This window comes from Podospora bellae-mahoneyi, chromosome 7, assembly GCF_035222275.1.
Source record: "Podospora bellae-mahoneyi strain CBS 112042 chromosome 7, whole genome shotgun sequence".
Taxonomy (NCBI): Eukaryota; Fungi; Ascomycota; class Sordariomycetes; order Sordariales; family Podosporaceae; genus Podospora; species Podospora bellae-mahoneyi.
In genome coordinates this window covers 1,724,304-1,738,436 of record NC_085886.1, presented here as the reverse complement: position 1 = coordinate 1,738,436, position 14,133 = coordinate 1,724,304, and the positions used below count along the sequence as shown (strand labels likewise).

The 14,133-nt window shown below is 54.2% G+C and overlaps 3 protein-coding genes and 1 non-coding gene across 4 annotated transcripts; 2 read left to right on the top strand and 2 right to left on the bottom strand.

Annotated features, from left to right (window-relative positions):
* Positions 1-58: 58 nt before the first annotated feature.
* Positions 59-6,753, top strand: MOT1 (TATA-binding protein-associated factor mot1; the record flags this gene model as incomplete). Its single annotated transcript, XM_062882250.1, has 3 exons — positions 59-337; positions 794-948; positions 1,101-6,753. The coding sequence occupies exons 2-3, from the start codon at positions 839-841 to the stop codon at positions 6,751-6,753; spliced, it is 5,763 nt and encodes a 1,920-aa protein (XP_062728267.1). The 5' UTR covers positions 59-337; positions 794-838.
* Positions 6,754-7,761: 1,008 nt separating this feature from the next.
* QC761_706960 (uncharacterized protein) lies at positions 7,762-9,925 on the top strand (the record flags this gene model as incomplete). Its single annotated transcript, XM_062882249.1, has 2 exons — positions 7,762-8,320; positions 8,386-9,925. The coding sequence occupies 2 exons, from the start codon at positions 7,762-7,764 to the stop codon at positions 9,897-9,899; spliced, it is 2,073 nt and encodes a 690-aa protein (XP_062728266.1). The 3' UTR covers positions 9,900-9,925.
* Positions 9,926-10,176: 251 nt separating this feature from the next.
* QC761_0106700 lies at positions 10,177-10,264 on the bottom strand. Its single transcript has one exon. It is a non-coding gene; the product is annotated as a tRNA-Ala (tRNA).
* A 275-nt stretch (positions 10,265-10,539) lies between these two features.
* On the bottom strand, positions 10,540-13,391 carry QC761_706950 (uncharacterized protein; the record flags this gene model as incomplete). Its single annotated transcript, XM_062882248.1, has 4 exons — positions 12,373-13,391; positions 12,175-12,305; positions 10,719-12,115; positions 10,540-10,623 (listed from the first exon to the last, which is right to left on the bottom strand). The coding sequence occupies exons 1-4, from the start codon at positions 12,579-12,581 to the stop codon at positions 10,540-10,542; spliced, it is 1,821 nt and encodes a 606-aa protein (XP_062728265.1). The 5' UTR covers positions 12,582-13,391.
* Positions 13,392-14,133: the final 742 nt, after the last annotated feature.

The window sequence follows — 14,133 nt, the reverse complement described above, 5'->3', positions numbered from 1 at the left end:
GGGAAAGCCCGCTGTCTATAAATTTAAACCAATATTCTTTATAGACCAGCCAGCTGCCCTCCACCCGACCTTTCCACTGCACTCGTCGCTCCCCAGGTCACACTGAGCCCAAGCCTGACACATCTCCGCCTCTGATTGGCCCGACGCCGGCCCTCACCTGTCACCGAGAGGCTCACCTTGGCTTTTTTTTTGATGCCAGCATATTAAGCACATTGTGCCCCATCCCCATTTCCTGCCACAAGAGAAAGTTTGACTTTTACTCTGCGGACTCTGCGGACCCCGACCATTTCGGCATTCGACTTTTTTTTTTTGAGGCTATTCTCAAGTGCAGTCTCAGGTATGTCAGATCCCGACCCCCCATGTCACTTTTACTTTTCTTCTTTTTCTTTTTTTGTTCATTTATTTCTCTCTTCTCTACCCTTGACCCAAGCACTCGATGCATATCATTGGATGACCGTCACATTTTTGTGATGTGCTCTGTTGTTGTCGTCGTCGAGCGATCTGGCAAAACCGTTCGTTCATGATGCAAATCGGGTTGGTTTGTCCCGGTCCCATCGGAGAGATCTGTGATCTCGTCGGGCAGCGCGCCTCGCCTTGGGCCCCTTGCACCACCACCCCACCAGCTGCAATCAAGCATCCGCCCTGATGTTGGCCAGCGAATCACAGTCCGTGTTTTGCACGGGTCTTGGGGATGCAGCCTGCAGCAGCCTGGTTACTTGCATCGCACCTTCACTGTCACCGTCGATCTCGAAAAAACAGGCACCAGAACACCATGCTGACGAGAAGGACGCAGTGCCATGATTCGCATCGAATAACCCAGTATACTGTCCTCGTTGATATGAAACAAGAATGGCGTCTCGGTGAGTATTATCCACTGCTCTTCTCTCATCTCATCTCAAACCTGCTCAGTCTTACTAACACTCATGACAGGCTTGACCGGCTCGTTACGTGAGTAACCCTGCACATCATTTGCCTGCTTCAGCACATGGCACTTACACAACATGCGCTGCTGCGCTACGGGGCAACGTCCCTGTGTTGCCTGCCATGCCGTGTCTGTTGTTTCTTTGTGATCGGTTTGTTCACTGACACCATTGCCACAGGATCCTCGAAACAGGCAGCACCCGATTGATCAGGGATACTGCTGTCAACCAGCTTGCCGACTGGCAAAAACACCACCCTGACGAATTATTCAACCTTCTCTCCCGAGTCGTCCCTTACCTGCGCCACAAGGACTGGGAGACCCGGAGTACTGCTGCCAAAGCCCTTGGCAGAATCCTTGAACATGCACCACTATATGAACCGAATGCCGCCGATGAAGGCATTCCAACAGAATCCGCTGCCGAAAATGGCTTTGTCAAGAAGGAGGAGGCCAAGGACTCTGTCCTTGATCAGGAGGAGTTCTACACTCTCGAGGCACTTGACATGTCCAAGATTGTAAAGTATGGCCGGCCTTTGCTGAGAGGTGGCCCCGTCGACTATGCCCTTGCGGCATTGGATCCACAAAAACGGCTGGCCCATCTCAAGAAGACACTTACTGGCAGACTTGGTCTTCTTGGCCGAGTCGTCGAAGACGAAGAGATGGCCGTCGCCAGCGACCATGTCGGCAGCCCTGCGACACCTCAGGGAGCTGGCAGCACCAACGGCTCCGGGCAGCAGGACGCTATGGCGACTGATAGCCAGAGCCAGAACCCCGAAGAGGGTAAACTCAGCTCACGCCAACTCAACGTTCTCAAGAGGAAGCGAAAAAGAGAGGCCCAGAAGGCTGCGCAGGGCAAGGCCGGCTTTGGAGACCTTTCTATCCGCCGCACGACAACCGCAGGTTCCGATGGTTTCGGCGACGATGTGTCTATGACTGACGCCGACTCCAAAAAGAACGGTAAAATGTCCCAGTATTTCAGCCTGGATCGACCGGCCGACGTGGACGAGGACAGCAAGGTCGTTTCGGAGTTCAAAGGTCCTTTGTTGCCCATCAAGTCGGAGCTCGAAGTCGATGATGCCATGGAAGGGAGCGAGTGGCCCTTTGAGCGACTTTGCGACTTTCTCAAAGTTGACTTGTTTGACCCGCAGTGGGAGACTCGTCATGGAGCTGCGATGGGGTTAAGGGAGTTGGTGAGAGTACATGGTGCTGGCGCAGGGAGGCGCAGAGGTCTGTCGATCAAAGACAACACCAGGCTGAATGGACAGTGGCTGGACGACCTCGCATGCAGGCTCTGCTGCGTACTCATGCTCGACAAATTTACTGACTACAGTTCCGACACATCCGTGGCTCCGATTCGAGAAACTGTGGGTCAAACTCTCGGTTCCGTCCTTCGCCATGTCAGCTCGCAGTCTGTGTACGCCATATACCGACTACTCTACCGAATGGTGATGCAGGAGGGGCTGCAGCAGTCGGAGCAGAATCTTCTCTGGGCCATCTGCCATGGTGGCATGGTCGGCCTGAGATATGTTGTTGCTGTTCGCAAGGACCTCTTGCTTCAAGATGGGGACATGATTGACGGCGTCATCCGCTCTGTCATGAAGGGCCTCGGCGACATGGATGACGATGTTCGTTCGGCCAGCGCGGCGACATTGATTCCCATGGCCAAGGAGTTCGTGGTCATGCGCCCACAGGCACTGGACAGCCTCATCGACATAGTCTGGGAGAGTCTCTCCAACCTGGGCGATGATCTCAGCGCGTCTACCGGCAAGATTATGGATCTGCTTGCTACTCTTTGCAGCTTCCCAGAAGTCCTGGAAGCGATGAAGCTCTCGGCATCGCAGGATGAAGAGAGATCTTTCACCACTCTTGTTCCTAGACTCTACCCCTTCCTCCGCCACACCATCACCTCTGTGCGCCTCGCTGTGCTCAAGGCGCTGATGACCTTTGTGGACTTGGGCAAGGAGACTTCTCAAGGCTGGCTCACCGGCAGGATCCTACGTCTCATTTTCCAGAATATTCTTGTTGAAAGGGATGCAGAGACTCTTCGCATGTCGCTTGAGTTGTGGAATGCACTCGTCCGCAACCTCGGACAGAATCCTGCCGTCCTCGCCGACGAGTTTGCAGCTCATGTGGACGCACTCATGCTCCTCACGATGCACCCCATTGGTGTTCCACGACACCCCCTTCCCATGAACGCGACACTTTTCCTCAAGCCATCTGGCGGGACGTATTCCATGAGCGGTATCCCCGCTCCCAGTACCAGAAGGTCGTCGCCCCCCGAGGGTGCAGAAAGGGCCCCGAAGCGTCGTAGGAAGTCGACCAAGGTGGACGATGCTCCTCCCACCACACAGACTCACGATGTTGACGGCCACATGATGCAAGGCGATGTTGATCTAGTCGGCATGGACGTGCTGGTCCGATCCCGCGTCTCTGCGGCCAAGGCGATGGGACTGCTCATGTCAATGCTGCCTCCCTCTAGTCTGGGCTCGTATGATGCTGCCATCACGCAGAGCCTGTTATCTCCATTTGCTTCAACGCAGCTTGCTGCTGCCATGGTCGTTCATGAGTACGCGTCGAATTGTGCCAACAAAGAGATGGCTGCTCGCTTCGTCGAGCCGTTACAGAAGATCATCGACCAGGAGCGCCCGGCACATTACCGCGATCTAGTCAGCTATGTGCATCGCGTGCGATCGCAAACACAACAACTCCTCAATCTCTTCCGCGACCACGGAAAAGTGCACAGCAACAAGCTGCCCAGCCTCGCCGTCGTCGTGCAGGGCGACCCCGAGGCCGGGCCTGGCGCTTTCTCTATTGCCAATGCTGACAAGGTTGTCACTGATGATTTCGAAAGACTCAAGAAAGCAATGGCGCCTGGCCAGAGGCTCATCGCCCTCCCTCAGCTTCTCGAGTCTCGCGATGTCACAGTTGCTGCGATCCAGGAAGCGAAATCTGCCAAGGAGGCCCGCGATGCACGCATCAAGGCCGCTGCCGCTTGTGCTCTTGTCGCCATCCGTGTTCTTCCGAAGAAGCCGAGTCCGCTGATCAAGGCAATTATGGACAGCATCAAGACGGAGGAAAACCAAGAACTTCAAGGGAGGTCAGCAGCCACCATTGCGCAACTGGTGCAGCTTTTCACCGAATCTGGAAGGAGAGGACCGGCAGACAAGGTGGTTGCAAATCTGGTCAAGTTCTCCTGTGTCGAAGTCGCCGAGACGCCCGAGTTTCCCATCCATGCGCACAAGACAAATGTCATTCTGTCGATGCAGAAGGAAGAAGACCGCGTCGACCATGTCGATGCCGCAAAGTTTGCACGGGAGGCCAAGGCAGCTCGCATCACTCGTCGCGGCGCTAAGGAAGCGCTGGAGTTGCTTTCCCATAGCTTTGGTCCTGATCTCCTAGCCCGCGTTCCGAGCCTGCAGACGTTTATGGAAGAGCCCTTGGTGAGAGCCTTCACCGGCTCCCTCCCGGCAGAGGCAAGAGATCCAGAGAGCACCTTTGGCCAAGAGATCGTCGATGCCATGTCTGTCATCCGGACCATGGTGCCAACACTACACCCGAGCCTTCATCCTTTTGTTATGCAGCAGGTGCCTCTGGTCATCAAGGCGCTGCACTCAGACTTATCCGTATTCAGGTACATGGCCGCCAAATGCATGGCGACCATCTGCAGTGTCATCACTATCGAAGGCATGACGACTCTGGTAGAGAAGGTTTTGCCATCTATCAACAACCCACTAGACCTCAACTTCCGACAGGGTGCTATCGAAGTCATCTATCACTTGATCGCTGTCATGGGCGACAGGATCCTGCCGTATGTCATTTTCCTCATCGTGCCTGTGCTGGGCCGCATGAGCGATTCAGACAACGAGATCAGACTGATCGCCACCACATCCTTTGCCACGCTGGTCAAGTTGGTGCCGCTTGAGGCGGGTATCCCCGACCCTCCCGGACTCTCAGAGGAGCTGCTCAAGGGCCGTGACAGAGAGCGGACTTTCATCGGTCAGCTACTTGACCCGAAGAAGGTGGAACCTTTTCGGATTCCCGTTGCCATCAAGGCGGAGCTGCGGTCGTACCAGCAGGAGGGTGTCAACTGGCTGCACTTCCTCAACAAGTATCACCTTCACGGCATTCTCTGCGATGACATGGGTCTTGGTAAAACGCTGCAAACTATCTGCATCGTAGCCAGCGATCACCACAACCGTGCTGAGGAGTATGCCAAGACGGGTTCCCCTGATGTCCGGAGGCTTCCGTCTTTGATTGTCTGCCCGCCTACGCTATCGGGGCATTGGCAGCAAGAGATCAAGGCTTACGCCCCGTTCCTCAGCGTCACGGCCTATGTTGGACCCCCCGCGGAACGCAAGGCCATGAAAGACACTCTGGACGAGACGGACATTGTCATCACCTCATACGATGTTTGCCGCAATGATATCGAAATTATTGAAAAGTACAACTGGAACTATGTGGTGCTTGATGAAGGTCATCTCATCAAGAACCCCAAGTCCAAGCTTTCGATGGCTGTCAAGCGGCTCGCCAGCAACCACCGGCTCATCTTGACCGGCACACCCATTCAGAACAACGTGCTGGAGCTGTGGTCCTTGTTTGACTTCCTCATGCCCGGCTTCCTCGGTGCCGAAAAGGTGTTCCAGGACCGGTTTGCAAAGCCTATTGCAAACAGTCGCAACAGCAAGGCCTCGTCCAAGGAGCAAGAAGCCGGTGCATTGGCCATCGAAGCTCTTCACAAGCAAGTCCTTCCCTTCCTGCTGCGTCGTCTCAAGGAGGAGGTGCTCAACGACCTGCCACCCAAGATTCTGCAAAACTACTACTGCGACCTCAGCGACCTCCAGCTCAAACTGTTTGAGGACTTTACCAAGAAGGAAGCCAAGACGATTACGGAGGAGGCTGGGCGGGATGACAAGGAGGCCAAACAGCACATCTTCCAGGCGTTGCAATACATGCGCAAGCTCTGCAACTCGCCGGCCCTTGTCATGAAACCAGGCCACAGGGCCTATGACGACACGCAGAAGTTCCTGGCCAGGCAGGGTACAAGCCTGGAGGATCCGGCGCACGCACCAAAACTGACAGCGCTCCGAGATCTTTTGGTGGAGTGTGGGATTGGTGTCGAAGGGCAGGAGTCGAGCGACCCGCTGTACACGCCGATCAAGCCTCACCGTGCTCTGATTTTCTGTCAGATGAAAGAAATGCTGGACATGGTGCAGAACACGGTGCTCAAGGGCATGCTTCCCTCGACACAATATCTCCGACTGGACGGTTCAGTCGAAGCGAACCGTCGCCAAGACATTGTCAACAAGTTCAACAGCGACCCCTCTTATGACGTACTACTTCTCACCACCAGCGTCGGTGGTCTGGGGTTGAACCTGACGGGTGCCGACACGGTCATTTTCGTCGAGCACGACTGGAATCCTCAAAAGGATCTCCAGGCCATGGATCGCGCCCATCGTATCGGTCAGAAGAAGGTGGTCAACGTGTACCGGCTCATCACTCGCGGCACTCTGGAAGAGAAGATCCTCAGCCTGCAGCGCTTCAAGATCGACGTGGCCAGCACCGTGGTTAATCAACAAAACGCAGGGCTCGCAACCATGGACACGGATCAGATTTTGGACCTGTTCAATCTGGGCGACTCTGGCCCCAGTCTGATAACGGACAAACCTAAAGAAACGCTGGAAGGCAGGGAGGAAGACATGGTGGATGTGGAGACTGGCGAGGTACGGCAGCCGGGCAAGAGGGCAGCATGGTTGGATGGGCTGGGCGAGCTGTGGGACAACAGCCAGTACGAGGAGAGTTTCGATTTAGATGGGTTCCTGAAGACGATGCAGTAACCGGGGGGAGAAGGTTGAAAGGCGCCTTCTTGTATTGCTTGTTAAAAGTCCTTGTGGTTGGTAGGATATTGCTCCGTGTTTGCTTTGGGAAACGTTGCGGGCGAGTTAGCAAAGTGAGTTCTGATATGGCAAGCGGGCTGGGAAAAGGGGGAACATTGGTTTTGCAGAAGAAGCGTCACGTGTGTATTGTATTATGTATAGCATTGTTGGGTTTTCTATGGAGCAAGCGGTGCGTTTAGACGATTATTAGGGACGTTGCTTGATTGTTGTCTCTATTGCATTGCATATAAAGAATACAGAGACACGATGCTATTCACAAAAGTCCCTTGCTGCTTTGCTTCTCCCCGGAATCCGAGCCAAATTTAGTTGCAGCTGTTTTCCCCAGATGATTTTCCGAAGCCTTGTCTTGTCACAGCTACCCGCCCGGAGTGAGTGACGTTTGTTGGAAGCAGGGGCGACCCTTGTGGTGACGTCAACACCTACGTTGAATGTCCGACAAGCTCCCCAAAGCAAGCTTGAGAGTGTGAGCTCGTGACAGGCATAGACAACCTATCAATTATTATAAGCTAGCTATCAAATATGCGGAAAATTCAATGACAAGTTGGAATCTGAAAATCAATATTAATTTTGTTTTTCTGCGAAATCGTACCTTTTTATAGTCTTCTCGCGAGTGCGCTGACAAAAGTACCCGACTTTTTGACCCTTTTTTACCACTCCGTCTCCGTGTCTCGTATTATCAGACGGCACAGCCCAAACAAACGGAAACTGGAGACGACGAAAAGCCCTTTTTAGAGGTGACACAACGACCGCTACCAACAGACACCCACACACATACACACTCGAATAGGAGAGGGCAGGTAGATTGCGATTGGACCCCTTGACGATCACACCTTGCCTTTCTGCCTGCTGCCTTTTGTTTACTTTTTTTCCTCTTCTCTTCTCTTTACCGTTGATCACCATCTTTTCTCTCTCTCCTTGTTGCAGGGCTGGCTTAGCAGGACAGACAAGATGGGCGGCTCAACCCACCACCACCCCTTCCAATCTCTCTCCCCCCTCTCCTGGACCACCGACCTCTCCTCGGGCACCTCCCCCGAGGTCATCTCCAAAGTCATAACCGACACCTTTTCCAACGCCCAAATCCTCGTCGACTCCCTCCCTCCTTCCCCCTCCCACTCTCAACCCACAACCCGCCCAAGATCGCAAACCGAATCCGCGACTGCGGCCCTCGATCTGAACTCTGTCCTGTCATCATCACCAGAGACAAAAGCCACGGTGGAGAAACTGAGGAAAGAGTGGAAGGAGGTGAAGACTAATCCGAGGGATAACCCCCACGGGATTACTGTGTACAAATTATCGGCCAAAGATGGCAAGGGGGCTTGGTTCGGGCGGTACAGCTTGCATCACGGGATGGATTTTGGGAGGTGGGAGGAGGCGTTGAGACGGGAGTTCAAAGAGACGCTCAAGAGGTGCGAGAGGGAGGGGAAGGAGCCTGGATGTGGGAATATTAGGGGGATCGGGGCGGAGAGGGTGGTGGAGAGGGTTGAGGGGGAGGAGGGGCTCATGGAGGGTAAGTGATGGAGAATTGAGAGAGAGGGGGGGGGGTTGGTTGGATAAAGGCTGACAAAGTAGCAGTGTTTCAGGTTTCGGCGAGGTTTGGAGGACCGACGACGGCGAGGGATTTTATTGCGCTGCATATGACGCCTCCGGTGAGGAAGGAGACTGATGGGGATAAACAGAAGAAGGGGAGGGGGCCGAGGCAGTTTATGCTTGTGAGTCGGCCGGTGGAGCACCCTGATTGTCCGCCTCGGTCGGGGTTTATTAGAGGGGTGTATGAGAGTGTGGAGGTGATTAGAGAGGTGCCGGTTGTGAAGCCGCTTAGGAGGACGAGGTCGAGTGGTGACTGGGGCGAGCATGATGGGAAAGACGACAAGGACGTTGCTCTTAGGTCGGCCAAGAAGGCGATTGAAGAGAGGCAGGATAGTGAAGAGGAGGATGTGGAAATGGCAATCGAGTGGTTGATGGTCACGAGGAGTGACCCGGGGGGGAGTGTGCCAAGGTTTATGGTTGAGAAGGGGACTCCAGGGGGGATTGTGAATGACGCGGGGCAGTTTCTGAAGTGGTTTGAAGCTCAGCAGCAACGGAGTGATGACGATGAGACAGCTGTTGATGGAGACCATGAAGGGGAGGGGGAGGAGGTGAGCAAAGCCGAAGGAAAGAAGCCCGAGAAAATCGAAAACGGCGGCGCGGTTGATTCCTCGGTGTTGATTCAACTCCGTGACACGGACCATAATGGGGAGGTGCACCGCCATGACAAACGAGGCGAGGTCACGCCCCCGAGCGGCTTTTACGGTATGATAGCATCAGCCCTCGGGGCAGCCGGCTCAGCGGTTGCGTCTAAAGTAGCCACCCTCGCCGGCTCGACGATTGCTACCGAAGACGAAGAGAGCCTGTTCAACGACGACGACGACGAAAGCGACACATCATCCGAACTCAGCTTTGCCTCTGCGTCAGAAGGTCACAACGCAGAGGGTGGTGGTGGCGATAATGATGTGACGGCAGCGGGACTGTTATCCAAAGCTGACTCTCACAACGACGTCGCCTCCACCTTGTCTTCTGTCTCGCCCTCGTCCCTGCACTCCAACGACGACAACAACTCGGTAGCTCACACTTCTCATTCGGCCTCGCTGTCGAGCCAACACGAGAAGGAGCTGAAGAAGCTGCAGGAACGCATGAAGAAGGCGCAGGCTAAGCTGGAGAGGTCACACCAGAGGAGACATCACAACCACCACAAGGAATCGGACGAGGTGAAGGAGGAAGCGGCGCTTCAGAGGCTGAAGGAGAAGCATGAGAGGGGGATTGCCAAGCAGAAGGAGAAGTATGAGAGGGAGGTGAGGAGGCTGGCGGAGAAGAAGCAGCAGGAGGAGAAGAAGAAGGAGGAAAAGAGGAGGAAGATGCAGGAGAGGGAGGAGAGGGCGGATCTGGCCATGGAGCTGGAGCGGACGAGGGCGGAGAGGGATGTGGCGAGGAAGGAGATTGAGATTTTGAGGGGGCAGGTGGGAGATTTGCAGAGGGAGAATACCATGCTTGTTGCGAGACTGGGGAAGATGGGGGTTGGGGTGGGGGATATTTATGATGGGGGGAAGTAGTAAGGAGAAGGGGTTGTGTGATATGGGAGAGTGTGGGCGTTGGGCTGGGGTGTATATAATGGTGAAGAAGGGGGTGATAGATGTATGTATTCACATCGCGGTGTCTTTTTGATATTTTAAAATCAGTTGGAATAATGCGCCTCTGGAGGGTGTGCAGGTTTAATGCTCTACTATTGCTTGTGAACCTGAAATCACTCCCTCATAACTTGAAGCTGCAAAGAGATATTGGCAGAGACCTAAGAAAAAAGAAAATGATACCGTCATAGGTAGGAGGTTGTGGACGAGCTGGGAATCGAACCCAGGACCTTTCGCATACAGGTCGGGGGTATGCTAAGCGAACGCTCTACCAACTGAGCCACACGCCCTTGCTCTGATTGGTTCTTGTGCGCCAATATTGAGGTTATGATTGAGACTGTTTTCCCACAAGCAAGCAAGGAAAAGATAGGCGAATGGTGGGGATAAGGGTGGTGGTGATATTGTCTTGCGACATGTGTATTTCTAATGTATACAGCAAATCAAAAGAATACAGTACATCCAACACCCAAACTATTCAAACAATCCGTGGTGTCAACAACGAAACATTCAACGCTTGGTGACCAAGCCATCCAACCAGAAAATCATCGCTTGCTTCCTCCCTCTCTCAAAAACAACCAAACCATATCTTCTTCCCTTTTAATCCCTCCTCTTCCCACCCCACAGCAACAACCCCCACCACCCCCTTCCCCTTCTCCCCTCCTCCTCCCCCGCCGGCCTCGGATCCCCCCCCCTCAATCTAAAATCCCCCACCGCCCAAGCCATAACGAGCACCGGCACACAAACCCCCAGCGCCACCCAAAGCAGCACCTCCACAGTCTCCTGATAGCTCCTCGCAATCGCCTCCCGTTCCGGACTCCCCCACGGATACGACACCGCCTCCCTCACGCTCCCATAAATCTTGCCCGCCTCCCCCTTCGCATCCTCAGGGAGATACTCCCTCAGCTTCCCCGGTATCAACCTCCCCCAAATCGCCCCGCTCACCGCGCTCCCCACCGCGCTCCCGACTTGCACCAGCGTCAAAAACGCCGCGGTCGCCACCCCGACGTGCTGATGCCGGTTCCTCCCCTTGAGGTTGGAGCTCGAAGACGCAGCCGCCTGGACGACGAGCTGAGTAGCCACGTGCATCAACCCCGCTCCGGCGCCGAGGAACATCTGCGCTGTGTAGAGGACCGGTTCGGAAACGCCGCGCTTGCGGGTGTGGAGCAGCAGCAGGATGGCGAGGGTGTAGATTGTTGCGCCGAAGACGATCCAGGGTTTTGGGCGGGGTTCACCGCCTAGGCGCTTGATGACTAGACTCGCGGCGATGGCGGCGATGGTGGAGGCGAAGGAAAAGGTTTGGGTTATGGGCCCTGCGCTGGTGACGGGGAGGTTGAGGGCCACGAGGAGGTAAGAGTAAAAGTAAGGTTGGACGGCGATGTAAAAGACGGCAAAATAAAAAAAGCCAAGTAGACACCCGGCGACGAAGGTGCGGGACTTGAGGAGTTCTAGTGGCAAGAGGGGGTGAGGAGCGCGGGATTCCCAGAGGGGGAAGAGGACTAGGAGAAGGATGCCGCTGAGGATCATGAGGATGATGTGGGGGTCGTGCCAGCCGGTTTTGGAGCGGGAGACGAGGGTTAGGGGGATGAGGATGAGGGAGAGGCCGAGGGAGAAGAGGAGGATGCCGATGCCGTCGAGTTCTTGGAAGAGGTTTCTGGCTGATGTTGAAAGTGAGGGCTTTTTGTTGTCGGCCGAGGAGGAGGTGCTCATGGCGCGTCGCTTTGGTACCAAGCCCAGCTTCTCTGCCTTGCGGCCGTTGATGAGCAGGCTCAGCCCGAGGGGCAAAAAGGCCAGCGGGAGAATGATGGTCCAGACGGCGTATCCCCAGCGCCATGTGCTCTTTGCGAGGAACAGCGCGGCGATGGCTGGTCCTATCCAGACGGTTACCAGAAACGGGCTGTCCGGCAGACTCGAAAACAGGGCGCGGTTAAGGAAATCGCTCGTGTCGGCGATGAAGACCTGCTGCAGGATCTGCAATCCGGTGAAGCCGGCCGCGTAAAATATCTGCGCCGAGGCATACGTTTCGACGTTTCGCGAGGCGGCCATGAGGATGTATCCCAGAACACACAGGACGATGCATATGGAGAAGGCCTCTAGTCGGCCAAAGACGTCGGCTATCTTGGCCATAGGGGGTTTGATGACAGCTGTAAACACCTTGTTAGCACTCGACTCCCGTTACGAATACCAGAATGACAAAACATACCATTAACCACCCCTTGGACCACATAAACCGTCGACAGCAACGAGTGCTTGTTGAACGAACTGACGGCGAATGCGGAAAGGGAGTACGTCACTTGACCTTCAAGCGACGTGGTAAAGGCCATGAAGAATATGCTATTACGTTCTGTCAGTACTGTTTGTTGATTGTGTCCGACAGCTCAAGGTAAAGGGGGCAACTCACCCCAAGTAAGCAATCATCAACCCCCTTTTCGTCCATAACCGAGAAACCGCCTCGATGCGCAGTACACCATCTTGTATATCCTCCCCCCCCTCCTCCTCCTCCTCTGCACCTAACGGTGTCGGTATCCTCTCAATAATCCCATCTTCACCAGCCGTGGTTGAGCCGTAGTCATGAGCCCTGTTACCCAGCAGCGGTTGGCTGTCTGCCATGGTTGCCTTTGTTGAAATAGTATGCAAGGTGCCTGGATCGATTTTATGCCGCAGCTGTTATTATGCCCCTCCAACCATCAACAGAGCCGCCTGGAAGGGATGACAAGAATATGAAACAAAAAATAATAATCCTTTCGTCCCAACCGCAAAAAAGTTCATCTTCCGTGTGTATGTGCCGATGAAAGTCTGATGAGGGTCCAAATGAATGAAGGATTTCAAATGTGAGATGAAAAGTGAGGTAGGTGTGTGGGTGCCTCCCAAATGAGATGAGCAAAAAGGCCTGATCAGGTAAGGTGAGACAAGACAACTATTCCAGGTTCTTATTTGGCGCATTCAGAAGGGTCTGAGTTTGTGAGTCCCAAGCTACCCCAACCCCCTCCCCACTGTCGAACGAGTGAGAGCTACTCACCTCACCTCAGCGATCAGCAGGGGCAGTGAGCAGGCTGGCTAGCGTAAGTGGTTGCCTTCGCCGTGTCGGTTCGTGTTTCGGTGTGTGTGTGGGTGGGTGGGTGGTATGCTGTCTGAACTGAAATCCCCCTTCTTCATTCAGCCTTCAAGAATAAAATGGTTCAGACGTTTGAGTGCTAAAAAAAAATCCTCGGTTCACCCACCCAGACAGCAAAGCAACCTTGCCCCTCCAAATCCCCATCCTCATTTCTCGCAGCAGCTCATGCGCTGGAACGAATGCCTACATTTTCAACGAGATTCACTGACCCTGCCTGGGAACTTCGGGGACCAACGAACAGGGGGAACGCTAGACCCCACCGGCCAGCCCAACGGGAAGAGGGGAACAAGCGACTTCGCTCGAACCGCTCTCTTGCCCACCCTGATTGGTCAGAGATTATCATTTCCATCTGATAAAAAAAATAGACGTGGCAATTTGCAAGGGCATCCTGAACCAGCTGAACGAAACGGAATTGGGGGTGTTTCCGTTTTTGCTGATGGCAGGAGCCGCTGTATAACCTACACTGGCCTTGCCCGATAACTGCTGCTCGAGCTGAACAACTACCAAAGAAAAGGATGCAATCCCCCGATCTGTCATGTCATCATGCTGCTGCCCAATGTGGGCTCCCGCCAGCCTTGGCCTATTCTAGGTGGTCATGAGCCAGAACAAACATTGGCAACACCTGAGCGTCGTGACTACAAGGTAGTGTACCCGGCAGCTATCTACAGTTCATGGATGACCAAATTGACTGGGTCAATATGACATACAATCCCTCTTTCTTCATTTCATATCCCACCGGTTTCTGTCAACAACGGTCTACCCAAACCAAGAGCCGTTGGAATCCAAAGTGGCTCTCGCTTCCACTCTTGCAACTTTTAGTCTCACAACGGGCCGTTCCGTGCAGAAAACGTTTTCCCGAAAAGCTCCGCATGCCGGGGACAGCTTCACTCTTCCGGCGGTTCACAATCCACAAACAATTCTTGAATCAACAAGAGCACGAACATAAAAAGATATATTTTCATCTCACATACCACCCGTTCCCCCGCGCTGAAAACCAAACCAAATACACCCCACACCATCGAAACTGCACAGATGGGCTACATATCA